The sequence below is a fragment of the Clinocottus analis genome, unplaced genomic scaffold (assembly GCF_023055335.1).
Source record: "Clinocottus analis isolate CAN_PGR_092001 unplaced genomic scaffold, fCliAna1.0.p SCAF_19, whole genome shotgun sequence".
Lineage (NCBI taxonomy): Eukaryota > Metazoa > Chordata > Actinopteri > Perciformes > Cottidae > Clinocottus > Clinocottus analis.
The window spans coordinates 1,783,094-1,809,960 of NW_027175920.1; the positions used below are offsets into that span (position 1 = coordinate 1,783,094).

General features: G+C 46.3%; 1 protein-coding gene across 11 annotated transcripts in view; it reads left to right on the forward strand.

The window, feature by feature from the left end:
* The window catches only part of tanc2b (tetratricopeptide repeat, ankyrin repeat and coiled-coil containing 2b), a 129,203-nt gene that overhangs the window by 54,425 nt on the left and 47,911 nt on the right, over positions 1 to 26,867 (forward strand). For 9 of the 11 annotated variants that reach the window (XM_068582622.1, XM_068582627.1, XM_068582623.1 and 6 more), the window contains 2 exons: positions 6,074 to 6,148; positions 9,000 to 9,179. In XM_068582622.1, coding sequence (XP_068438723.1) covers positions 6,074 to 6,148; positions 9,000 to 9,179 — 255 coding nt within the window. Of the gene's footprint in view, positions 1 to 6,073; positions 6,149 to 8,999; positions 9,180 to 16,742; positions 17,108 to 26,867 lie in introns of those variants that run through there. The other 2 variants (XM_068582630.1, XM_068582631.1) reach the window with 1 other exon arrangement.

Here is a 26,867-nt window from a genome sequence, read left to right on the forward strand (position 1 = left end):
CGTGTGCAGGTGTGCCATGAAATTTGTGTCATTTCACAAATATGGAGCGCTGACCATGACGCATCATGTTCGTAATTGTGAAAATATCAGTAAAATCCATCCCATCGAATACTTTACTGTCATCCTCCCAGCTTGTCCTGTCCTGTCGTATTCTTAATTTAAGCTGAGCATCTTTCCTAATAAACGGACTCCAGTATGAAGGAACATCCAGTTTTGTTGTGCTTTAAATTCATTTTATCCCCGTGTGTGATTGGACCGCTCTGCAGGCAGTGGGCACCAGAAAAGATTCACAAGTGTCTGCTGCCCACACGGTACATCGGTTCCTTTGCTCTCATGCTGGCTGGCTGCTTTTTTTTCTTCTCGCTTGTAAAAAAAGAGGCAGGATACACACATTTTAAATCAAAGCTGAAATGAGCATTGTCCTAAACGCACGTTAACAGCTCTCTCTCTCTCTCTCCCCCGTCTCCCTCGCTCATCCTTCCTGCTCTTCCACTCGGCACACCTGCGTCACGCTCTCCCAAAAGACTTGCAAAACATCCTCGGTCCGTATCAGTGTGGTTCCTCTCCGGGGGATCCCTCTAACTGGTGCAGTTTGTCCTCCCCCACCTCCCCAATTCTCCCTCCAAAGTGGGTTTTTAGCTCGAGAGTCGACACAATTGTTCAATCTCAGCCTCTCGTCTCCTTCCACTCGAGCACGGAAACGTCTCGGTCGAACCACGCCAGAGGTTTACTGCGATTAAAGTTGTGGAGGTGAACAATCCACACCATCCTGATTAACTTTGGAGTACATTTGGTAATATTATAATGGTAATTTAATAGTTATACCCTTTCAAAATAAAGGACTTTAATGGAAAAGCACGACTGCCTTTCAGCTGATTTATCAAAACAAAAGCCTGACTAGCTGAGAGGTCCGGCTTTGTTCAATGTTCTGTGTGTGTGTGTGTGTGTGTGTGTGTGTGTGAGTGAGAGAGTGCGATACAGTGCATATTGTGTGTCTGCTGTGGTTTTGGATGAAAGTGGTTTTACATTGGAAGGATGTCAGAAGCTGCCACTTCCTCTGGTGGACCAGCGCTGGCTCACTGCAGCGGTGGGAGAAAGCTCTTCTCATAGAAGATAGAGTGTGTGTGTGAGTGTGTGTGTGTGTGTGTGTGTCAGCGTACACTGAGGCGGATGCTAATAAAGATGTACTCCAACTTTACAACTGAACAGATGTCTGCGCTCCCGAGCGGCTCGCTGTGGCCTTGCGACTCGTTAAGATGCTCCACTTAGTCCAGACTCTGATTCAATGCAACGCGAACAAACTCCAGGATGAAATGATAGCTAAAATAGTTTTCTCATCCATCTTTTCTCTGAAGGATCAATGATGAACGTCGCCGTCGTATCCCAGGAGCCTCTTCTCTCTCTCTCTCTCTCTCTCTCTCGTCGGGGTAGAAGTCGCCGTTTGGCTGCAGCGATGGAGTCGGCACACGCAGCGCTGATTCACTCCTTGGCATTTTACCTTTTCCAATTTCAAAACTTTTCCTTTTTTCAAATCAATCTCTATTTTGGTAAATTGCCCGAGAACCGTACGTCTGCTCACACACACACACACACACACACCGCAACTCCATGTGATGTATGGCACACACGCTCGTTTTTTTTTATTTGTGTGTGGGCTACCGTGCGCTGAATAAATGTCAGCGTGTTTTATTATCCTGGCTCGCACATGATCCCTCTGTTTTCAACATCAGATTTATAGGGATTTGAGATAGTTTAACATTTAGCTCTCTGGAGAAAAGACGGCGTATAATAGGATTCGGGGATAATGCAAAGGATGGCGTGCACTTCATTTTGAAACGCGTCATTTATCGTAACCCAACACCGGCATTTACTTATTGTTCCGTCACGCTGTAGAAGTACGCGACAAAAAAAAAGGAAACTGTGACAAAACAGAACAAAGTCATTGGAGATTCCCTACTTTCTTTCTGGAATATCATGTTTGATGAATGGTTGATAGAAAGTTGTTGTGACACGGCGAGCACGGTTTAATTAGGTGTCTTAGTTCGCTTTCTGGCGAGAACCCAGGGATTGACGACCAGTTGGCAACATGAAGGCCCTACGGAGGCAATCAGCAAAGGTAAGAAATAAAGTAGCCGAACCTTTCACTAAACCCCCTCGCTGTCACCGGCTGAAGCCATTGAGCCGAAGGATGTAATTCTCCTCCTAATATCCGGGATGTGTCTCAGGTACACGGCAATCTTTTTCCCTTCCCGTCGTGGGCTTTTTTAGTTTTTCTTAAAGCGTGGTATCCGCGGGCATCGATTGCTCCCTCTGGTGCGAGGTTATTGGTTTCGTTTTGAGCTGCGATTGATCGGTCACGGGGAGGAGGGGAAGAAGAACCGAGTCCGTTTCAAATCGTGATTTCCTCCACCTGCTCTCCTCCCGGTTGGTTATCCTGACACATCCGTCGCAAAGCATCAACCCCCTGAATGATGACTTTGCTTTCTTTCTCCTCTGTCTTTTTTTACACCAAAGGTGATCGCGGGAAAAGAGCACGATTCATAGTCATCACGCCCCCGAGCCGGTACAAAAAAGTAGCCTCATTTCAGAGCGGAGGTCACATTGAACACGGCGAACGCCGGCAGGTTCATCAAAGTCGGTCTGAGTGGTAATGATGGCGCAGTCCGTCCTCCGTCCGCCACGCTCGGCGTGGATCGCTTTCAGATGTCACGCTGACTTCTCCCCGTAATGACTCTTTGTCCAAGTGCGAAATTGGCTCGCCCCTTTGACATCCTAAAGGGCGAATTATAATCTTGCAACTAGAACTGCGGCTGGCCACGCAGTCGGATCGACGGACTCGTTTTGGTCTACAGTTCCCGTGCGTTTTCTATGCGCCAGACCAGCAGGTGGCGCAACGGCCGTTTAGAGTCGACCTGCACGCCAACGTTCACCGATATCTCCCTCCAGGAATTCACCGCCATCTGCTTGTCCTTACACTCAGACGGGTTTTACAAATGCTCATATTTGAGGACGTCTTCAGCCAAACGTTCTTCAACGGGATGCATTGTTTGTGTTTCTGCTACGGCTTTTAAAAACAGCGGTATTATACTGTGAAACCAGGAAATGCGAGACTCAGAAAGGACGCGGTTAGCGGACCAATCACAGCCTTGCAGGCTCGCGTTGCTTTGACGGAGAGTCAGAAATTTGGGGTGAAGCACGCAAAATGGCCGATTTGACCACACAAGGGCGGCCATGCGTCTTGCGTGCTTGCGTCTCTGCGTAAAACCCGAATATAAATCAGCCCCCGAGAGCAGCCGACATCATGCCGTAGATGGTCTTTTAGCTCCAGAGAGAGAGAGCAACGCTTTGATTTTATTTCTTTCTTTACAGCTGAATAGGATGCGGTCACAGAGTGACGATTGTCCGTCTTTGGGACTCCGATACTGAGATACGCCGTCGGCCGAGCCGTTGACGGATGTTCTCCGAGGAACTAGAATGATGTCCGCTGTTTGTCGGAGAGAGAAAACACGTCTCTGTCTCCTGTCAAACCGCCGGTCCTCCCCTTTCATGTTCCCCCTCGCTTAATGGGCCATTGATCCGTGCGTGTAGCGTGATCACTGGTAACAAGAGAGCAATCTGTGCTGGAGAAAAGAAGCTTTCAGTGCAGAATGAAAGAGGCACAAAGACGCGTTTGCCAAGCCTGCAAAGAAATGGTAGCGGAGAGAAGAAAGAGAAGAAGCAGAAAGAGAAGATAGAGCCACATTGATGCTCAGTCGATGTCGTCTAGATCGACATTTTTAACGCAGGCCTGTCACGCGGCGGCCGCAACGTAGCTGAACCGGAATAAAAGTAGTTTCGCCGCGTGTATCCGTTACGCGCGTTGCCCTCCGCTCATTTGAATTATCAACGCCTCGGATGTGACATTTTTTCGAGCGACTGAACTCGTCCGAGGAGAAGCGAGCTGCTCCAAAAAAAAAAAAACGTCACCTGAAGGTGCTAATCAGATCCGCCGCAGGAGCGTAGCGGGTGTGCGAAATCCGTTACCAAGCTTTCTCTCCGCCTCGTACGTGTGTGTGTGTGTGTGTGTGTGTGTGTGTGTGTGTGTGTGTGTGTGTGTGTGTGTGTGTGTGTGTGTGTGTAAGGCGTCGCTTGTGTAGCTGCGGCGCATCATTATTTTTTCAAAAGGCCGTATGGATTTTTCACGGCATTGATTTCACCCGATGATACGGCTCATCGGGCAGATGTGGTGAGCAGCTATTTTTGGTGGGTTTGTTGGTGTTGAACAGGAAAGAAATGGAGGCTTTGGCAGCAGGAGTTTTGTTTTTTGTGAGTGCGTGAATGAATATACTTCAGTAGACATGTCATTGAAGGTGTTTGCATGTATATGTATATCTTTGGCGCAAAATATAAATAGATTTGTACATAAAGAGCTGCAGGGATGATGTTGTTTGTCAACAGGAAGTTCTTATCTCACTGGTTCACTGTTGGATTTTGGATTAATGCAGAAATAAACTGTGGAAAACAAAGGTTTATCATATTTACATGTTTTGTTCAGCAAGATAATCTTCACAAACGTTACATATATATTTATAAAAGCTACACCACAATGTCATAAACTTGAGTTTGTCTGTAAAGTCGGACTAGCTGACAGTTAGCGACCACCTTTTTAAAACGTGCAAGAGCTCCAAAATTTACAGTTTGTGGTATTCATGAACATATTTTACACCGTGGATGCACCGCCGCTCGACTGTGAGACTTGTCACTTGCGTGTTCGTGTGATTTGAAGTCGGATGACGCCGGTTAAACAGCGAGAAAGCTTTAGGCGAACCTTCAGCTACGCCTGGGAAAATGTAAAGTCCAGGACTGGCTCCACAAAGCTCCCACTGTTGACCTGAAAGTAATTACACTTGATTCATGACTCAAACTACGAAGGAATTTGATGTTTAAGAAGTTGCGTCAAACCCTTTAAATGGTTTGGATTCGCTCCCAAATTACATGTTTTGATTGCGATTTTCACATTCCCGTGTGAACGCTGTGAATCCTCTGCTGGAGGACCGGCCTCCACAATCGGTGTCGATCTCCAAGTCGGCCGCAGTTCTCACACGGTCGCGTCCCGGCGGCTTATTCCATCCGTCCATCGTCGGGTTTCTCCAGCCCGCCGCGTGGCCACCGGCTCAGTGTGTGAATCTGCGATGGGGGAGAGATAAAAACTTGAGTATTTCATTGGATTTTTCTGGGCTGACGGTGAGCTCTGTGATAGGAACACAATCGGCATGCTTTTCTACTCAACGCAACAATCTTTGATCAATCCACACACACACAAAATCCACCGGCTTTGATTAGTTTTCAGACTTCAGTTCGGGTTTTTTTTATTAATAGCTCACTTAATTCCAGTGGGACGTATTTATTCTGAGCATAAATCGTTTTGTTTCCTCCTCCTCCTCCGCTGGCCTGTCGTGCTTTACAGTAGATCCATCCTCACTCCAACGGGATTACGAAACAATCCCCCGGTGACACTGCCCAGTGATGCCGCCCACCCACCAGCCCCCCTCATCTCGGCTCCGTCCACTGTGGCTAATTCTGCCTGCTCCCCTGGGCGTAATTGATCCTCATATCATTAACCGGGTGCGGATCCGTCCACGGGAAACGCCCACTGGTTTACAGCTCGCCCTCCCGGCTCATTGAACCATAGAGCCCAGTGAGGTCTGTGATCGCGGCTCAAGCGCACAGGGCTCTCTGCACGCAACGGTGGCTGTGATGTAAACCTTGCTGCTGCTGCTGTTGTTGTTGTTGTTTCATCTGCATGAAGCACGCCCTCGAAGATAGAGGGCTTGTTTAGTCTGAACCATGGGGAGGCGCAAGGCGTGGAGCTTGGCGGCGCGGTCCCCCTTCGCCACCATAGGGGGCCGCCTGGGCGCCAGGAGGAAGGGCGTGGAGGGCCTGTGCATGAGCAGCCTGCTGGGGGTCCTGCGCTCCCACACCTGGCTGATGGGAGACGAGGAGGAGGTGGCGGCCCTGCTGCTGGCCTCGGCCTCCGCGCCGCGCTACCGCCGAGCTCACTCCTTGTCTTTGTCCTTCTGCTCCTCCTCCGCAGATGGCGGGAACGAGGACTACGCAGACCCCCGCTCGCCCGGTCTAGACTCTCACCTGAGCCACCACGTCGGCCAAGGTAAGCAAACGTATTGCATGTCGAGAAAGAAAGGAAAGCTACCTCACCAAGGATTCATGGCACATACTAGCTTAAAATCCTTAAAAAAGGCCTCTGAGCCCACCAGCGGGTCTTCTCTTCTACCTCCTATGTGAGCGGAGCGGCTCCCAGGCGTGGATGTGTACTATTATGTGAGTGAATGAGTTGCTGAGAAACAGTGTGCAGGCTTTTCCCGTTACCTTTTACCTTCTCATTTCCTGCAACACTTCTCTCTTGGCGGCCTCTTTCCAAAGCCTCAATTTCTTCCCCCCTTAATGTTTCAACTGCAGAAACCCACAGAGGCCCCTGCTCACCGAGTTGTATTTTATTTGACTTTATAGCTGAAAACTTTACGACTATTGGGAGTCAAGTTTACAGGGGAGAACCGAATGAATGATATGTAATTCGTACTGTAAATCCAAGTTGCTTCGGGGGGAAACAGGCTGTACACACTGGTAGATGTTTATCAACAAGGGGAAGGTTCTTGGCAGGAAATGTTTAGGGCAATTATAATTTGATGTTATTTTTTTTTCCTGTCCTCGTGAATATTTGGAGCCGAACACCTCGACGAGTAGGTGTTTGTGTTTATTTCGAGGCATGGAGTGGCCCTTAAACATGTCTCTCCTCACAGTTTAAAATTAAACACCATCATTTCCCTCTCGCTGCTTTTGTTCTCTGGATTTTCACCACTGAAGTGCGGCTTTCCCTCCTTCTGCACCTGCCAAATCACACCTTTTGGAGTTAGTGCTGAGCATTATAGGCATGGTTTCATAATCTCACTTTAAGTAGCAAACATCTACATTTGTAATTGCTTAAATTGCATACAATCATATTATCTGTCAAAACTAGCTTAGTGCATTTAAGTGATGTTAAATTGATAACAAGTTTGTCTCTAATGTCTAATTTATATTGCTCTGAAACATCCTTCAAACAACTGTATTTATTCAAACTACATTTAAACACATCATAATAACGTTGAACACATAATGTAACTCAATGGGACCTCCAGTAGCGTTAGCTGTTAGCTCCGTTTTTTAGCCCAGCTGGACTCTACTGCCCACCTCTAGGAGCTAAATGCCGGGAGCTAACAGCCGGGAGCTAACAGCCGGGAGCTAACAGCCGGGAGCTAACAGCCGGGAGCTAACAGCCGGGAGCTAACAGCTAGGTGCTAACAGCTAGGTGCTAACAGCAAGGAACTAACAGCCACCAGCTAACATTTAGGAGCTAACAGCCAGCAGCTAGGAGCTGGGAGCTAACAGCTAGCAGCTTATACTTCAACATATCCTCCTTTACCCGAATCTGAAGGATTGTGCACCAAAAAGTGCTTGATTTTGCCATTTAATTGTGACTTTAAGAGTGTTTTTCACTTAAGATGTTTGCAATTTCTTCAACAGCTTAATGGGGGTAAAAATTGATTTATGCTGGTGTAATTGTATGTTTCCATTCAATATTGGAATGCGTTAGAATTGAGCAATAATCACTACCAGAACGCCAAGTCTCCCCCGTTGGTATTCACACCCGGCTCTGCATACACAGGGAAAGTTTCCATGCTTGGGGATGTAACCGCTGCTCTAACGGTTGTTTTTGCTTTTGCAGTTTGACATTCCCCAGTGAATGGGGTGAACTGACTCCAGCACTTCTGGAGCCACAGAGCGATATGTGTGTGTGCTTGTTGTTTGTATACTATATCTGCATTACAACAGCCGACGTGACCCCCATCCTAACCGTCACACGTGCTTCCTCTGGGACTTGTCACGGATTAGTGTGCGATAATGGCTTCATGTCTCGCAGTGGCGGCGGCTGCTGCCGCTGCTGCTGGCGGACGCGAGACTGTCGCTTGACCAGTTGTTGTTTTTCGCAGCTCTGTCTGCAGGGACGTGAGCCAGAGCTGATTCACAAAATGGATGTTGTGTTTACGGACAGCTGGCTGGGTTTTTTTTGCGCACTGGGGGAGTGTGTGTGTGTGTGTGTGTGTCTGTGTGTGAAGTAAAAAGAAGAAGAAAAATGCCCCAAAAGTTCTCATAATTTGTGGTTTTTGGAGGAACAGAGGAAAAAAAAAGAAGTGGGTGAGTGATGGAGAGTGGTGGTTTGGGCTCCGTCTGTAATTACTGCTCATTGTGAGAGCTTTTTGTTGTTGTTGTAAGTAATATGCTCTGCCATGAATCATGACTGTGCCCTTTTTGTTTTTTTTATGCGCCGTATAAACACATATAATATGGTTAGATTATGCTAGAATTGTGGGGTATTGTGTTGCTTTGGGGCTGGCAGAGGTCAGGCGGGCTGTCGTGTATTCAACGTAAACGGCACGTGTTGCCTTCAGGGCTGTTCTCTCTTCTGGGTCACGCCAAGCTTGTTCTACTCGATACTGCTGCTGCGATCCAGGGACCAGCGCTCGGACGTACACTTTCTACATGGGGAGGACGACGACTGTAAACAGCATGATATTTGTATGCAGTCCAACACAGTGCAATGAACACTGAGACAGACTGAAAATTGTCTGCGTTTTGAAGATCAATAACTTGTTTGCCATCTGCTGCTTTTAGTGCTGCCTTTCTCTGTTTCATATTGTTGTAAATTAAAGCCGATACAGAAGCTTTTTTTTTGAGAGTTTGGGCTGTTTTGCTTCTGTAACATGTTAGAAAATGCGGCAAACAGCATCCCGTCATGCACGTATTCATGTATACGATATCAGACATGTTAGTTTCAGTTATATACCATCTCCTCGCATTCTTTGCAGAATCTGACTTATCCGATGTAACGCACTATTAAAAGCGTAGAAAAGCCTCTCACTCTGTTGTTGTTGTTGTTTCTTCTTCCTCCTCCCGCCCTGCAGGTGGCAGCATAGACAGCGACTGTGCCTTTGAAGGAGACTACGGCGTGCCCCCGCTCTCCATCACCGAGGGCATGCAGCACATTCGCATCATGGAGGGCGTGTCGCGCTCGCTGCCCTCCTCCCCGCTGCTCACCCACCAGACCATCAGCGTCCGGCTGCAGCCCGTGAAGAAGCTCACAGGTAAACGTCACTGGCAGCGGAGTTGGAAACACACACACACACACACACACACACACACACGGTTGCAGAGCTGGTCTTCCACTGAGCCTCCCTTAACTCTTCCCACGTCGCCGTCGCAGGCTGAGCATCACGCTCGGTGAAGTAAAACAGACTTCGCGAGACAAAGGCGAAGAGCAGCGGGGGTCCGTCCTCTGACCCTGACGGTTGCCGATAATCGGTAATCACTCGCCGTGTTGCTCAACCCACTCGCCCTCTGGCCCCGCGACAAACGGCTGCAAATTTCCAACTCTCGCGACGGCCAAAGTCCTGACGGGGCTGCGAGCCGCCGCGGCCTCTTCATCTCTTTAATCGCTTCCCCTCCACACTCATCCCCTGACATTCAGGGAATGTGGGGGGGGAAACTCCCCTCTTCATCTTCCTCCTCCTCTGCCTCCTCCATTATGGGTTATTATGAGCCTGTGCCATGTTCCCTCTGCGTTTTATTATACAAGAGGAAGAGTGGGGGGGGTTTGTGGTTTGGTACACGGGGCAGCGTGGACATCCAAGGCTCACTGCCGGTTTTTCAAAATGAGAAATGAAATATTGACATTGCAGCTTCAACCCAATATCGACGCGGCCCCCACAGAGGAGGAAGAGGAGGAGGAGGATGAGTGGGAGTGAAATGACTTGATTTCAGGAGTCACCACTAGGGTGCACCAGCCTCTCAGCTACTTTAGGTCATTAGCCGATATGTCGGGAGGGATTGAGTGTGTGTGTGTGTGTGTGTGTGTGTGTGTGTGTGTGTGGGTGACAGGACTCGGCTGTTTTTGGGAGATCACGTTTTGTTTTTCTCTCTCTCTGCCGTTCGAGGAGCCACCTTTGCTCCGTTTGTGTTTTTTCTTCCAACTTCCTGTTTCCGCAGGCTGCCTAATTGGATGTCTGCACTTTCATCTGCTCGAATCAAAGTGAATTTTTTAGATCGTCAGCATGTGAATCTGTAAATGTGTGTGTGTGTGTTTGACGTGATCAAGAGCGGCTTGATCGATGACATCTCATTTGTGCTCTTCTTTACCTCGCGGAGCGAGAGGTCGGCTCGCACGTGACGGTCGTGACGTCGGCTCGTGAAGGCTGTTCAGATTTTGTGTTTTCAGCTTTTCAATCATTGAAGAACTCTTTCTTGCAACCAAAAAAAAAAGGTTTCTCTGGATGAAAATGGCCCTTAAAGGAACTCTTAGTCTTACAAATAGCCCTTGGGAAAAACCCTTTCAGGAAGAACCTGTTTTAAAACCCTAATGAAGCCGTGTGAGACTGATCTCTGTCCATCACAGGACGTGATTGGCCCTCTTACACAGCGTGTTCGTCTTCTTCAGCTCTTCTTTCCTTTAAGCCCTCGAAGCCCCGCCTCTCCTCTCAAGTGGCGTTCGAGAGCCAGATCGTACCGTGTCGCAAACCACCTCGGCTTTCTCACCCTTTTGTAATTAATTCGACTCAGCGCCACTTCCTGCGCAGCTTGACAGCACTGTGTGCGTGTGCTAGCATGTGTGTGTGTGCGTGTGCTAGCATGTGTGTGTGTGTGTGTGTGTGTGTGCTGGCGTCAGAGGTCAGAGCCCCTCCCATGCCAGAGAACGAGAGGTGGCAGATAGATGAGTGCACAAGGGAGCACAAGGGAGCAAACGGCAGCGCTTTCATCCACTTCACCCCCCCCCCCCCCTCCTCCACACCTGGTGGCCCCGCCCCCTCCTGTGTTTGTGTTGGTGAGGACTTCAGTTATTCAACCTCAAGGCTCTGACAGAATGAAAAAAAAGAGACGGCCACGACAAAGCTCTGACCTTTTTAGAGAGTCATTGAGTTCCTGATTTAATCCCCCCTCTGCCCGCATTGAAGGCTCTCAAGGGGGCCCTCGGACGCTTGGAGGGGTCAACTCGTGATTGGTGAGCGAGGCGGGAGCCGCGTCATCGCAGTGGACTCGTTTTGGGGTTTATTTGCAGGTGGGATGGCCGCCCACTGGAAAACCAGATTTTACAGTTTATCGAAAAAGGTCAGAAGAAGAAAAGAGGCTTTATTAACCCATCGAGGGGAGTAAAAAGACAGAACACCGTCTGATACATAACAAGATATTGTCTTAGCTTCACAAGATACAGTTTAAAAGATCAACTTTATTATCAAAGAAGACAGTTTTTTTTAACAATTTATGTTATTTAAATACAAATTATTCATAATAGTCAGGTATATTTGCCCTTACAATGTGGTTTTAAGCTCCAGGAAAAGCTACTGAGTCTGAGTAAAGACTTTTATTAGCAGTATAAGTAGCATTGCTACTTTTGCTTCAGTAAAATATCTCAATATCCGTTCTATCCTGCTGATGTATTGCTCGGACTTTAATACTTTAAACTCGCTTTTAATCCAACTGAACTAACAATAACATTTATATACTTTATTAACCGCCCGGGGAAAGAGTCTTTTAATCCCTGCTGCGATCCTGAGAGGTCAGCCAGAGTTTCTCTGTGCAAAGTGCACTTTACCTCAAATGCTGCACAACTTTGAGGTACTTTACCTGAGTATTTAAACTGTATTCTACTTTATACTTCTACTCCACTTCATCTCAGCAAGAATATTGTATTTATTTGTACACCACTGTATCGATTTAAGAGGTATCAGATTATACAATATGATCCATTTGACTTTAAAATGACCATAACGTACTAAATGAACATCACGCTGTGTTGAAGAAGGCTTGAAACTAGAGATTCAGACATAAACTCATGTTTACAATGTTTACTGAGGGAATACATCAAGAGAGAAGTAGAGTCATTTATATAGACTTCTATACAACCAGAGGAGTCGCCCCCTGGTGGTCAGGAGAGAGAATGCAGCTTCAACACATGAAGCATCGACTTCTCTTTTTAAATGTTTTGTTTACTAACACATCCTGCACAGCGTGCCGGTAAATATAGTGATTTAACACAATTGCAATTTCTCAATGGAAATGTTGCATTTATGCCAAGACCCTGATATTATAATGACTCCCGCCTGCTGCGCGCTCATTAAAACATATGTTCTCCTCAGCAGAGCATGTTTCAGATATGCAACATTCCTCCATCGTCATGCATAACCCCCCCCCCCCCCCCCCTCCCATTGCCGTGTTTACATTCTCTATATTTAGTCCGCTGTTATCTCAGACTATGAGTGGCCATGATTGCTCATTCTCACGGCGATACATCTCCACGGATGATTGTTATGAGTTATAATTACTGATTGCTCGTTTGTTCCTTAATAAACACCTCGCTGGAGGACCGGGCTCGCCGAGACCTCGGCCCGGCTGATTGATTGGCCCCCGATCCACTCGGAAACATTTAAAGGGTATTATTTCAACATCTTTCCCCAGATTACACTGCTTTGCTCTAATTAATGGCTGCAATCAATACAATTACTCACTCCCCATGGATCGCCCGCATAAAGGTGGAAAATTGCATTTGGCCTTAAAAACCTGAGAATCTGCTTGATTTCATTATACCAGCTATTTCTCCTCTTCCTCCCACTCGCGCCGCACTTCATCACAGTAAGTAATACGAGCATATCTGAAATCTATTGTGTCTGCGGCGCTTACGGTCGTGGAGAGCGGCGTGTGAATAATTGGTCGCCGCGCTACAGCGAGCTAGCTTCTAAATGCTCGCGTGCGGAGTGATGTGGACGATCAGGATTAACTGGGCACGGTGTGCAGAACTGCTTAGTCAGGTTTTGCAGCGCATTGTGTGGGAGGTCTTTAAAGGATCCACATTAAAAAAAAAAACGTCTTTTTCTGGGCCTGTGTCATTGTTCTTGGGGGATTAAGTGAGATGACAGGATCACTTGTTGGCTTATTTCTTGCACAGATACAATGGACTATAATAAGATTTGTATTCTGTCTTAAACTCCGCAGCCGAAACTCGTGCTCTGGCAAGTTATTTTGGGATTAGAAAAACGAGGTATCTGGGAATATATGGATATCATATCAAGATGTGAGGAAAGGCAGGTTAATCTATAAGGCCAGAGGACATTTATTATTGTTTTTGGTTGTTGTACGTCCACAATATCGCCTGGAACTCCTTAAAAGGTGGACTCCAGGATGACTCAATTACAATTTGCTGGACAAACGTCTCTGTGACCTCCTCAAAAAAAAGCTTTTGGCCATAACTCAAGTACTCATATATGCTAATTACGGCAATTAAACAGGATAAAATGATGAGGTGAGGACATTCTGGAGCGACATGGATGTAAACTACAACTTTAATGGCCAGCGGGAGCAATTTATTTATTGCAAAATCAAACATTCACTAGTTTTCAGCCTCTGAACGTGTGGGTAAAGTGTGAAGGTTTGCTTCTTTATTTAGTCTCGTGCGATCACGTGCTCTTCAGGAGGAGATGGAGTTCCCCTAGTTGTCATGGAATTGCAGATTTCGTCTATTTCTTCTCGGCGCTTTAAGGATTTCTCGACCATTTTGACTCCAAAGCCGAGGTTCTTAACACAGTGGTGGTAGTTCTATAGAAGTAGTACTAGGACTACAGTGTACAAATACTCTCTTGCAACTTAAAGTCCTGTAGTCACATTTTAAGTAAAAGTGCGGATGTATTGTCAGCTAAATATATGAAAAGTAAAAGTATTCATGCTAAAGAATCACCCTTTAAATTGAGATATATTTACACATCTATTACTGGCTTTTTATATTTGATGCATCACATTAGCAGCATTTCAATCCTGCAGCTCCTTTAAAAACTTTTAAGTGATTTAATTCATACCAATGCACCCAACAGCCTCTACGTCCTCCCAGCATGCTTCATGAGAGCACGTATGAGTGGACTTCCTGGTTTCTGGACACCTTAAAGTCAAACGTGGACTTGTCCTTGAAAGTCCTCCATCACAAACCTGCATCCACGCCTCCTGATGCGTCTCATCCTCTCGGTGTGTTTCAGAGAGGAGGAGCCGACATTTGGGACATCCGGCGTTTTATCCTCCGCGAATCTTCGACATGAACGCCGACGTTCGGAGCTCCCTCGCCTCCCTCGCACATTGAGAAAATCGTTCTTCAATTATCGTCATTATTTCCTCGCCTCGACCGTCACGGCCTCGGCGGACACTCCAAATAATTTGTTCCGCTGGAAGGAAAATGTGACTTCTTTTTTTTCTCAACTCCGACTGTCGCAGGTGAGAAATAAAGAGTGGAAGGTTAAGTAAAGGAAGTGAGTAATTGAAATGGCAGCGTGATGCCCGCAGGAGGAGCTCTTAAGGAAACCAGCTGGAGTCAGTGCTGTGACAAAACCTCATGTCATTCTGTCGCATCGTAGCGTATCTGGCTTTTCTTCATTAGGCGCAAACATCAGTTCCTTTACCGTCACGTGTCAATCGTGAAGCTACTCCAGGGGATTTAATTCGTATCCGTTTCTGTCGTTGGTTTCAGTTTATTAAGTTCTGCTGACACGATGGTGAAAGGCGGACGCAGGAGGGGAAGAACAAAGAGCTGTTACGTTGTGAGGGTTTCTAAAAGAGAGTAAGATGAGAGGATCTATTCCACTCTTTTTATGTCTCTTTATTGAAATATCACAGGATTTCTAACCAAATACCTCGATAATGATGTTGCCACGATATGGTGAGGTTGACTGACAAAGTATTTACTCAGTAAAATTTTAGATAATGATCATCAATGTGGATATAATGATTAAAGAATGTTTACGAACATTACATCACAAATTCTGCCTTTAAACCCAGAAAAAAAGTCACTCATATCACTAAATCAATATAATGTTGATGTATTGTTGAGCGCTTGTGTCTGTAAAGTAAATATGAAGCGACAAATTGTAGCCAGTTAGCTTAGCTTAGCATCTAAACAGGAAATGGGAAGGAGGAAATGGCTTACCTGGCTTTGTCCAGCACCTCTAACGCTATAACTAAAGCTTATATCGGTCTTTATGCAGATTAAACAAACAATATATAATGTAATAGTGAGTTATTGAGGCGAGCTGTTTCCAGCCTGTGTGCTAAGCTAAGCTAAGCTAACTGGCTGCCGGCTGGAGCCTAAAGGTATTCTCTAAACTCCTCTCGGTGATTCTAGATCCCTTAAATTGGGTATGCTGTAATTACTGTGGTAATAGTTCAGTTCATACTTGACAAACTCATGTTGGAGATTCAGAAGACACCGAAAAGGAATTAATGGATTAAGACTGTAAAGAACACAACGTTTAATTAAAGAAAAATATAGCAGACAGATCAAAAGGATCCCAGAAAATCCACAAAATATAACTCTCCTGATAAAATCAAACATTCTTCTAGTTGTTTTTTTATTAACAATAAACGGAAGTTAGCAACCGAGTCTAAATGCGTCCTGATACTTCTGTTTCTCACACACACACACACTTACGCAACCTCCTTGTGCTCATTTTAATCGTCATAGTGTCTTCCAGTTGAAGCCAGGCATGTGATCAACCTCCCCCTCTCGTCACATCTCACAGGAATATGTTGCATCTTGTTGACAATATGCGACGAGCCCACAATAGGCTATCACTTCAAATCAATATTTTATCCCCACCGGAAAATAAGCAATCGTCGATTATCCAGAGGTTGACCTGCTACTGTGTGGCCCGTCGCTTTCTTTTTTTTTTGGGGAAACGCTGGTTGGACATGTCACCCCTGGGGAAATAAGTGTGACTGTGTCGGAGATGAATAACAGACACTTGGAGAACGGCGAGCTCGCCGAGCCTGACGGATGTGAACCCGCGACAGAAGCAACACACACACAGTAAACTCTCGGCCCTCGCGGGGCTTCGAACCCCCTTTTTTCTTTTTTACATCGCCGTAAAAAAAAAAAACATGGCTGCAGCTGTACAAATAGAGTTTGAAGGGTAAAACAAGGACACGCAAGGAGGCCTGAGGAAAGGTTGTATTATTAAAAACCCTCGTTCCTATCAAGTAGTACCTCTCGTTTAATAGTTTTTTTTGATGTGTCCCCCAAAGCTGCGTCCCAAAAAAAAAAAAAAAGTGTCCCTTTAATAACACCCTCCCTCCATCCCATCCTTTATTTTCCCATGCCGTTTTCTATCCTCCCTCCATACCCACCCTTTTTCCTCCTCCCCCTCCTTTTTTTTTTTTTTTTTGCGCTCTGCGGTTGCCATGACAACAGCAGCACTGCACCATTCATCCGTTGGAGACCCGAGCGCCCCCCCCTCCATCCCCCCTTCACCCGTTCCTATAGCGCCTCTCACATCTATACATAACACGCTAAGCGCTAATGCGCGGCTCCTTTGCGGCGGAAAGGAGACGAAGAAAGGGGGGAAAAAAAGCTCCTCGGGCGTTTTTAAATTTTTCTTTTTGTGATGCTGTCATTTTTTTACTTATTTTTTTGCCGTAATTTTCTTGCAAAAGGTTTTTTCGGTCACCTGTCAGCCCTCTTTGGTTTCGCCTCCCATCACAAAAAGGTGTCACCTCTGTGTCCCCCAGTGACACAGTGACTGCTGCGTTCTCTTCCTTCCTCCTTTCCCTCTTCCTCCCTCCCCCTTTTCCTCTCGCCTCCTCCTCCTCCTCCTCTCGCTCCTCCCGTCGGCGCCACATCTCTCGCCTCGGCTCCGTATCATTTACTGCGACTGTACCGAGCGGGCAGCATCAGCACCGAAACCTGTGGAGATTTCCTCCGATAGGAAACAAGAGAGGGAGGAGAGAGAAAGAGAGAGAGAAAGAGAGAGAGAGGGAGCGCTTCCGTTTCTTCCGCATTCACCCTCTCCTGCTCGGCTGCAGGTGTTTTTTCTTTCTTTCTTTCTTTCTTTTCCTCGTTTTCTCTCTTTTTTCGGCTTATTTTTGATGAGCTGGTCGTCGCTCGGGGAGGAAGGACTGCTCGTGTCTCTGCGGGAGGAGAGAGGGAGGCAGGGAGGGGAGCCGGCGCCGTACTCCAGCCTCCAGGAATGCCAGATCTGGTTTGAGAATGGTGAGCGCCGCCACACCCTCTTGTTTGCTTGTTTCATTCCTCCCCAAAAAAAAAAAAAGACACCCCCATCCATCCCTCGCTCTCCTCCCCACCACCTTCTCACCTGCCGCTGTCTGCGCCCCGGCGGCCGCTGTGGCGTCGGCCGCCGGTTTCGAACGCAGACAACCGGGTGGGTGAAGGAGGTGGGGGGGGGGCTGACGGGGTGATGAGCGCCGGAGAAGTGATGACTCTCCTCCGTCGATGCGTTTGTCAAAGGGGGGGCTGCGCTCCGATGACAACGTAGGCTCGAGGACCTGTGAATCAACCAGAGTGCGATAAGTGTTTTTTTTTTTTTTTCTTCCTCCGTGGTGAGCTGCTCGGTTTCATGCGTCAGCGTGGGTGAGCATTCAATTGTCTTTGAGTGTGTGTGTGTGTGTGTGTGTGTTGGACTGTGCGTGTCTAAGCACAAAGCTGTGGGCGGCTAATGGTGCTTGTTCTTGTTGTTGTGTGTGTCTCACTTTTCCTTCCAGAGCACAGCGTCACATGGAGCGAAAGCGGTGGCGTACGCGGGGCGGGGTACATGAAGTTGGTTGGGGAACTGTTCGCCCCTCCCCTCGCCATGCAGGCGGCGGCGGCGGCGGCTTGTTGTTGTGTACCAGCGTCATGTGCCGGTTGGGGGGGGGCCCATCCCTCTGGGAGGGGGGGGGGGGGGGGCTGCTAGCTGGTGTATGAACAGAACAAAATGTCTCAATAACAATGTCTGCCAGCAAAAAAAACAACCTCATCAGCAGCTGCTATCGGCGGTCTCAGGTGAATGGTTTTTGACGAGGCGCCCGCCGCCGGTTTTTCACACCACTTAGTATCGGCACCCGGAGAGAGAGCGCTTTGATGAGCTCACTTTGTCAGCTGTCACTCAGGATGCGCCGGCCGCGCAAACAACGAGAAGGACTTCCAATTTCCAGGGCGCAGAAATGAGTCGTCCAAGGTTGAGGAAAGAGCGTTTCCTTGAGTTTTTTTTTTAAAGATCCCTCATGGGGGTCATTTAAATCTGATGGAGCAGCGGCAACGAGCTCCCGTCCACGGTGATGTGTATATCTACAGCATATACGCGAGGATTTCGGTGTCATTTCTCCCCATCTTGAGACTCTTCAGCTGAACAGGATCATTATCTGGCGAGAATTTGTTATTCAAAGAAACCGCGAAGAGAGCAATTCAACCGGCACAGAAATACAAAGCCTTGTTTTACACCGGTATGAAGGTTGTAATAGACGACATGAATGCCGCACATGCTGGGAATATCTGGTGTAAAATGTGTGCCCCGATGTGGCTGTCATACTGTGTTTTCCAAGGTTACCCTCATCCCCGTTTCCTCTGTCACGTCACAATATGTGCTCTCTCTCACACGCCCTCGCAGGAAAAGTCGGTTAAACTCCAGCTTCTTGTGTCGCCGGGCTCCTCGGCCGACGAGCCGCCACTTCCCTGAAAATCAGCCAAATCAAGGCGTCCCATCCGCTGCAGTGGATCAGAGTGATATTGATTTATATAATTGCTCAATTTCCCTTCCCATGCCACCTCTTGAGCGGGTGTCAGACAAATGGCTTGTGAGCTTCAGACAGGTTATGAAATAAATATGACAGACCGCCTTCAAAGCCAACTTACTTCACTCACTTTTTAGGCCTCACACACACACACACACACACACACGGCGCATGGAACGAGCTGGGCTATCATTCAACGCGCTGAAGATTACCGTGAGGTTAATTTGCTAACCAGTGGATTATAGGTTGTATTCACCGTTTTGTGGCATTTTGGATGCAGCTGTCGGCTCTTTTCACCACTCGATCTTGATGAAAAGCACCATGCTGAGTTTTTTTTTTGGCCCTTCCGGCTCCTTCGTCTCAAAGTCTATGGTTAAGAAGAGCTGAGGAGACTTTTATCGTCTCTCTCTGTCTTAAAAAAGACAATTGCTAACAAGTGGGCGAAAGAAAACGCTGACTGGTCCACTTTCTGCTCAGTGGAGACGACGAGAAGTCGTCGCGCGATCGTAGTAAAGTTCGTTCAAACCACATCGCAATAATATCATTGGCTTTTCGTGGAGGGGAGCTAGCGCGATGCTAACTTACAGGTTGGTCCAGAAAAGTGCGTCATCTCTGCAGCGCTCCGTTGTCTCCGGGCAATCAGGTGACCCAGCAGGTGCCGCCGCCCCCCATGAATGTCTCCTAATTCTGTGTCCTTTACAGACACTTCTCAAAATGTGAAGACGTTGGATGAGTCATCGAGAGAGCCGGTGTTGCCAACTCCTGTAACAACTCCCCGGGATCTAGAATTACAATCTTTTATTTGCGATGCCAGAGGACGCAGCTTGAGCCGCCATTAGCAAAATGAAGTCATCCTCTTGTGCTCTTGAATCCCTCCCTCCCCTCCGACCGGGCTCTTTAAAATCAGCTTCCAGAGTCTACGCCAGGTAACAACCTGCAATTAGAAATCTTCCCCCAAAGCTGTCTAAACAGCCACCACATGCCCTCTGCTCAAGAAATGCAACCCAGACAGTGCCGACCTCAGCAATTACGGGCCCATCTGTAATCTCCCTTTTCTTTGTTAAACTTCTGAAGAAAACAGTTTTTTAACCTTGCAACTTACCTAAATGACGGCGTGTTACAAAAGTTTCAGATTAGAGGTTATCAAGCAAAACACAGCAATGCAGTAACAACAAAAGAATGACTGTAATGATTATGACATTGTGTCATAAACTGAATATTGATATCACTAGAATGTAATTCTGTGAATTTAGGGGACCCCTTATCGGGTCACAAGGTAAAAATCAAGAAAAAAAATTATGTTAGGTGTCAAATTAAACTTAAAAAACCAGGCTCCAATAATATATAATCCCCATGTACAACCTCTAAACACAACTCAAACAATAAATAGGGTTAGGGCTTGAAGGGCAACGGGAAAATACAAAATATTTGGATCAACATTGGGGGAGATCTGTGATAAACCTTTTGGGCTTTTGGCCTCTCATGCATATGTTTTATGCTACTTTAATCATTGTTGGTGCTGGCAATGCAACGGGACAATTTGGGATTACGGGATAGTTCGAATGACTTGAAAAATGTCTTTATATTGAAGATGGCGTTCCTCACGGCACCGTCCTCGGTCCTTCTCTGTTTTCTTTATCCATGATCCCACTCGGTGACGTGATCACAGGGTTATTTCCTGCTGTCAGGTCCCAACGCGCTGAGCACATCAATGCATGGAGGTGAAACAACTTCAAAATGAGTAGGACACAGTGGAGGGAGATGAGTTTCAATATATTCAGCCGTCTGGCCAAACAGATTAAAAAGCATAAAGAATTCAGATTGATTTTAATCTTAATTCCTCATCATATTGCCCCTCTGCTTATGGCACTACGCAGCTCTTTTACATGCTTTGTAAAGCTTTAAATGAACTGCAACCTCCTTTATATCAAGTCCTTTATTGTCTTCTTTCTCAGACATTCATATTTTCAGACTGCCTTTTGTGAAATACCTCACCTCTTGATCTGAGAATAGCAAACTTGTGCTTTCTTTTTTTGGACTATTATTATTAAATTACAGTTTTAATCCTCCAGGCCTTTTATGTTTTTCTCCTTTCGTTTCACTCTTTAATTCCAAGTGTTTGAAGCATTTCTATTAACATATTTATCTGTGTTAGTGAGACAAGACATTGCTGCTTAAGTTTCCTTTAGCAAAAAGCTCCACCTTTGAATGAGAGCTGCTTCACAAATGACATAACTATGTCTCTCTTACAGTGTGCTGCTTGCTTACTTTTGGTCTTATCTGTATATTTAGCAGTACCTTCTGGGGAAAAAAAAAGCTGTGGAGTGGAACAGAGAAACCCGCAGTGTGCTAAAAATAGCGATAATAATGATTTGCTTACAAAACAGAGCAGTGGGTTACGTATACCACCTCACTGCTTTCTGCGAATGCTGCTGGTGGAGAGCTGAGCAAACAATTTCTCTGTGAAACACACACACACAGGGGCCTAAAGAAGTGTGTTACTGTTGGTGTGTGTGTGTCCATGCGTATCCGAATCCTTACAGACCGCTGCACAGGACTGCACAATGACACCGGCCTCAGCATTACCATTCAACTCCTGCCTGTCTGTTGTTAACTTATTTGCTCAGTCATGGCGGGATTACATGGGAGCAACAATTGATTACAGCTTCTGTCAGACGTGAAATCATCCAGCTCGTCCTGTTTCTTTCCTCAATGGCGAGGGCGTGGCCCTTTTAAGTTGAGTGTTACCCGCCGAGTTATAAATATCTCGAGGTAAAAAAGGCTGCTCTCCATCTGGGAACCGAGGGTCAAGGCAGCCGTGCTATTATTAGGCCTCTGTATCAAGTGTGTGTGTGTGTATCCTTGACAATTATGTGCGTCTGGCTTTCTTATAAGTATTGTATTTCAACTCTACGGCCTGCTGATGAGGAGAGCGGGCCTCCCGCGACTACCGCTAAGCTATGGGAAAGGTTTACGGTCCAGGGTCGACCGATTATTGAGAATTCCCAAAAGAAAAACTAAAAAGCTGTTGAAAGAGCTGCACATAGATGTACAAATATGTCATAAGTAGCTACAAAGTCACCATAATGTGCAGTGTAAGTGCTGTTTTGCACAAGGACATGCTGATATCAGACAATCAGCTTTTAGTAAATGCCGTCGTTCAGTCTCTGTCAAGTTTACACTGCGCTGCCTTTGCCAAAAGACTCGATGATTGAGGGTTGATTGCTCGCAGCGAAAATAGTTTAGTTTGCACCTGCATATTTACAGGGCGCTCCAGCAGCAATTTAACTGAATCATAAATTGCATTTATATAACCACAATAACAGAAAAACAGTCAAATGCCAGCGTGATGTTCCTACAACAATGCATCGCGAAAGAAAAAGAGACAGGATTCATAACCGGCGTCCCGTAATTGAATATTTTTTTTCTGCTGTCGTGGCCAACCGGTATCACGTTGAAGGGTAATCGTGTCATATCATCTGTCGCGGTCACACTTCTGTGTATCATCCCCGCCGCTAAAGAAGAGAAAACCATGACAGAGTCGGCGGCGGCCAAACCGCTCAGCGGTAACAATGGCCGCGATGTCTCAGCAGCTGAGTCATGGAGGCCGAGTCCTTCAAGGAATGAAGGCTTTTGCTCACCAGAGTGGACGGCTGCACAGTACGCCTGCGGTGTGGACGCAAGTACTTCTATATATATATATATATGTACACAATAGGGATTTAGACCAGAGATGGAGTGATGCAAAGAAGGCTGCACTTGATTAAAGGGCCTTACGAAAGATGGAAAGCAGACACAAATAGTAATATGCATTCAGCTGCCGTGACAATCACAGTGAAGAAATGGAAAAACCTCAAATCTGCTTTTAAGGAGGACGCTTGGGCCCAGATGAGAAAAAAGGTCATGTTTTGTCAGTCGAGTTTGGGTTTAACTTGATATCAGACCGTGTGAGGATTACTAACTGTGTCCGCTCTGTTGAGGTATTTAAAAAAATGTCTTTCACCTTCCAGATCGCTGCTCGTAGACGGCTGCAGACAGGTTCATGTAATCATTGTAATTTTATGCAAAATACCTTTAACAATGTCTCTAATCTCTAATCTAATTTCCTTCTTTGTTGATGTGGTTTCGATGTCACTTTGGTTTTGTGCCATCGGTCTAATCCAGGCCTCCAGATAAGGTGCATCAAGGTGTTTTTTGGGGCATTGAGAGAGCTCGGCTAATGAGCGTTCATAGAAATTCAGCCCCTCCCTCCGCCCTCTTAAAATTCTGCCGGTGCCTCACCTTGCTCTGCTAATCCTCCCAAGGTTGTAATGATAGATTCATGTGTGCGTGTACGTGCGTGTGCGGCAGACACACACACACACACTTTGCACACACAGAGCACATAAAAGAGGGAGAGGCCGTCTGGCTAATCGACATGCACTTGCTGCCTCGGCTTCGAAGCCGTGGCTGAACAGCGCAGCAACATCTGGTCTGCGTTATATTGTTCAACAAGTCAACAAGACAAACGCACAAAAAAATCCCCCCGTGAGCCAGATCACGATGCGCACACTGGGAACGAGCCTCCGGGCCGATGCGTTAAGACGGTGAAATTAAAGGGAAACGGCACGTCTGAAGATCCACGTTAATTATCAGCCGCATCTGTGGTTTAATTTATTTACAATGTGTTAAAAAAAATACTCTGTTTACTGCTGCACTTCTTCTGCATTCCAAATCACATAGTTTTCTTTTGTTTTAACACATACAAAGTGCGTACTTTTACTAGGTAATACTACGTTGACGCTCAATAATTTCTCAATAACCAGAGAAGTTGGCAAAATGCGACCGAACGTTAAAAAAACCCATCCGATGTAATTATACATATTGGGACGTAGTAAATATTTCTTCTGACACACAGTAAGTGTTGAAATGCACGTATTGTCTTTTTTATTCTTCATGTATTCTTCCTGGTTAAAATCTGGCACTTAGATTGCCCACAATGCAACGGGACAATTTGGGATTACGGGATAACTTGAATGATTTGAAAAATGTCTTTTATATTGAAGATGGCGTTCCTCATGGCACCGTCCTTGGTCCTTTTCTGTTTTCTTTATACATGATCCCACTCGCTTCCCACACTTGTTTATTTTTCGTGTACAGGAACTGATGATCATTGTTGTTGCTGACAAAGTGTTGTGTTACTGTTTGACACCCATAATGATGACAATTTGAACGACTTGAGGCATGGGTGCCTTGATATTAAATATGGCGTTCCTCAAGGAACCGTCCTGAGTCCTTTTCTGTTTTCTAACATGATCACAGTGTTATTTCCTGCTGTCGGGTCCCAACGCTCTGAGCACATCAATGCATGGAGGTGAAACAGCTTTAAAATGAGTAGAACACAGTGGAGGGAGATGAGTTTCAATATATTTAGCCGTCTGGCTAAACCGATTAAAACTCATAAAGAATTCCCCATCTTAAAATATGACGCATGCATGCGCATGAAGAGTTGAGTCCAATGTAAGAACACCGAGCATTTTATGTATTAGCCACATCACAATATACACATCGAGATATCTTTAATAAGAATTGAATGAAGCATGCCACTCAGCCGATACCTGAAGAATAAATGAATGTCAAAGAAGCCAAGCTGACAGTACGCAGCCGGCGGCTCAAAGGACCCGAGCATCCGTCGCTGCAGCTTGTATATATTTTTTTTAAAAGCCGGGTTCCTTGAACGCAGCCGAGGAGGGAAGACCGAACCGACACAAAGACGCCGCTTGAATAAATGTTAGAGCAAACGTATCGGGGACCTTAAAGCTTTTAGTGTCGGTGTAAACATCCCCCGTCCCCTCCGTGTCACCGCCACCACAGAAGAAGAAGGTGGACGAGACCTGTCGTTTCCCTCCCTCCCCCCCGTGCTCTTGCTGTTGCCATAGTGCTCCGTTTCTGTAAAAGCTCCGCTTTGGTTGCAGACAGCTGGGCGATGCACGTCCTCAACAACACTATGTGTGTGTGTGCGTGTGTGTGTGTGGATGCGTGGGCGCCTGAGGTCGTACGAAGCTGAGACGGCGGCGATTCAGACACCAGGAACGTCTCCTTTGACCGCGCATCGCTGTGTCAGAAGCCGCTAATTCATATTCAGATTTTGTCGTTATGTTTGCAGAAAAGCACAGGTTTGCGTCCACGGGTGGGAGTGGGAGGGGCGTCGGCACAGCACCCTTGCACACGTGATTTTTGAATCACAATATTGACTCTCTTCGCTGAAGATTTCACCAAATGCTGTGTGTGTGTGTGTGTGTGTGTGTGTGTGTGTGTGTGTGTGTGTGCATGTGCATGGCGACTACCTTGGGAGTAGAGATCAGCTCTTTCTTTTCATGTTCCCTCTGTCCATTGTCGCCGATCTCTCTCCCCCCCTCCCCCTCCTCCCTCACCCACTCACCCTGTTCTCCCTCTAATCTCACATGTACACTTGCACGCATGCATATTCATATTCACGCCCTCACACATCTAAAGCATGTTGCAAATAATCTACTTCACGGCCACGTGCATCTGCACGCACGCACACACTGGAGATATTTATTCATAAGCTCATTAGAGGAGTGGATTTGCCTGCTGCCATCCATCACGGTGTCACCCATCCTCAGCCTGGCACCCATTGAGCTGCAGGAGAGGAGTCCCTGGGATTTAAGTCTCCCGGAGCCGCCGCTGTGGAGGGGATTACTCCCCGATAGACACAGTCTCACTTCGGCATTTTTTATAGAGGTGAGATCAGGGAGACAAAAAAACAAAACAAAAAGGGACGATAATCTCCCTTTCACCTCCTAGTTTTATCCAGAAACTGATATTCCAGCGTGGGAAATGCTTTCAGTCTCTTTGCAGAGTCGTCGTCAGCAGCTGTTCAGCATCAGGCCGGCTTTGTTAAAAGATTTGAAAATGTGAAAACTGTTTTTTTTCTTTTTCTTTCTGCGTCACGTGAAAGCTCGGTTCGTCACAGTCTCCTTGTGGCTCGTTACAAGCTAGTGCAAGCTGTTGCAAGCTCGTCGCCGCCGGTGCAAGAGCGGCTTATCGGAGTTTAAAGGCAGGACTGGTTTGAAAAAGGAAAGCGAGTGTTGTTGTAACTTTGGGCTCTTTTTGCACGAGCAAACAAAGCGCGTATCGCTTCCTAGTTTTCCTAAAAATGTGTAAAAAGTATCCTAGTACAGTTTTGTATGTGGTGAAACTTCCACCTGAAGGTCAAAGGTCCTTTAATTCCCTTGTTTCATTGCCTTCAAATGACTGACACTAACTTTGTAAGCAGGGCGATGCTTTGAAAGTCAAATTAGGAGTAAAAAACTATATAAAAAGTCTGATATTCAATGTTTGACACATGTATACAGACCCATATTTTGCCGTGCTTTCCTTTATGTTTGGCTTTTCTTGCATCTGGAGGTAAAGTAAGTCATCTCAGCTGAAACCTTTTGAATGAAAAAGATGAATTAATTAAACAATTATGTAATTTTTTTCCCATTGCACATTGTTTTACAAACGTTTGTCGGTAAAATAAAATGACTTATTTTCAAATGACTTGAAATCAAAAAAAAAAATAAAATATGGTAAACGAAATGAACTCTCGCCAAAATATACAACAAGTAATTAAAAAACAAAACCAGCCGTGCGTCAGGCCGAACGCATGAAGTGTCTCTGTCGGAGTTTCTTTCATGGCAGCTGATCCCGTCCAGAATAACTCCCTCCGTCCTCCTGGCTGTCAGTCGGTTCTCGCTGTGGCATCTGTGCTGGCTCGCGTCCTAGATGTGGTCAATTAGCGGGTCCTCTGCAGACCATACCAACACAGTGTTAGCGCTCAGTGTGTGGCAAGCCAACGCATCTCCTTTACACACACACACGCACACACACTCATAGCGCTGAAGGAGTTCTTTATTTCCGCCGCCAGGATATTTAGTTTGTGTTTGTTTGCGTGTCTGTAAGTGCGTGAGCAGAATATCTTTAATCCTGACAACAGATTGCAGTCAATTGGTGGAAAGTTGGTGCAAAAGTGATGAGTTTTTTTACTAAAGATGCAGATAAAGGTGAATGAATTCTCATTATTACGTTTTTTAAATGTTTTTCTCTCATTGCTCGTTGTAAAATGCCTCCAAACTACTGGATTAATTCCCATTAAATTTCCCCCAGACGTGCTTGTCCCCATCAGGATGAGATGCAACCACATGACTGATTCCTTCACTTTGAACATAGTGCCATCTTTCCCCCTGACGTTTGTCCTT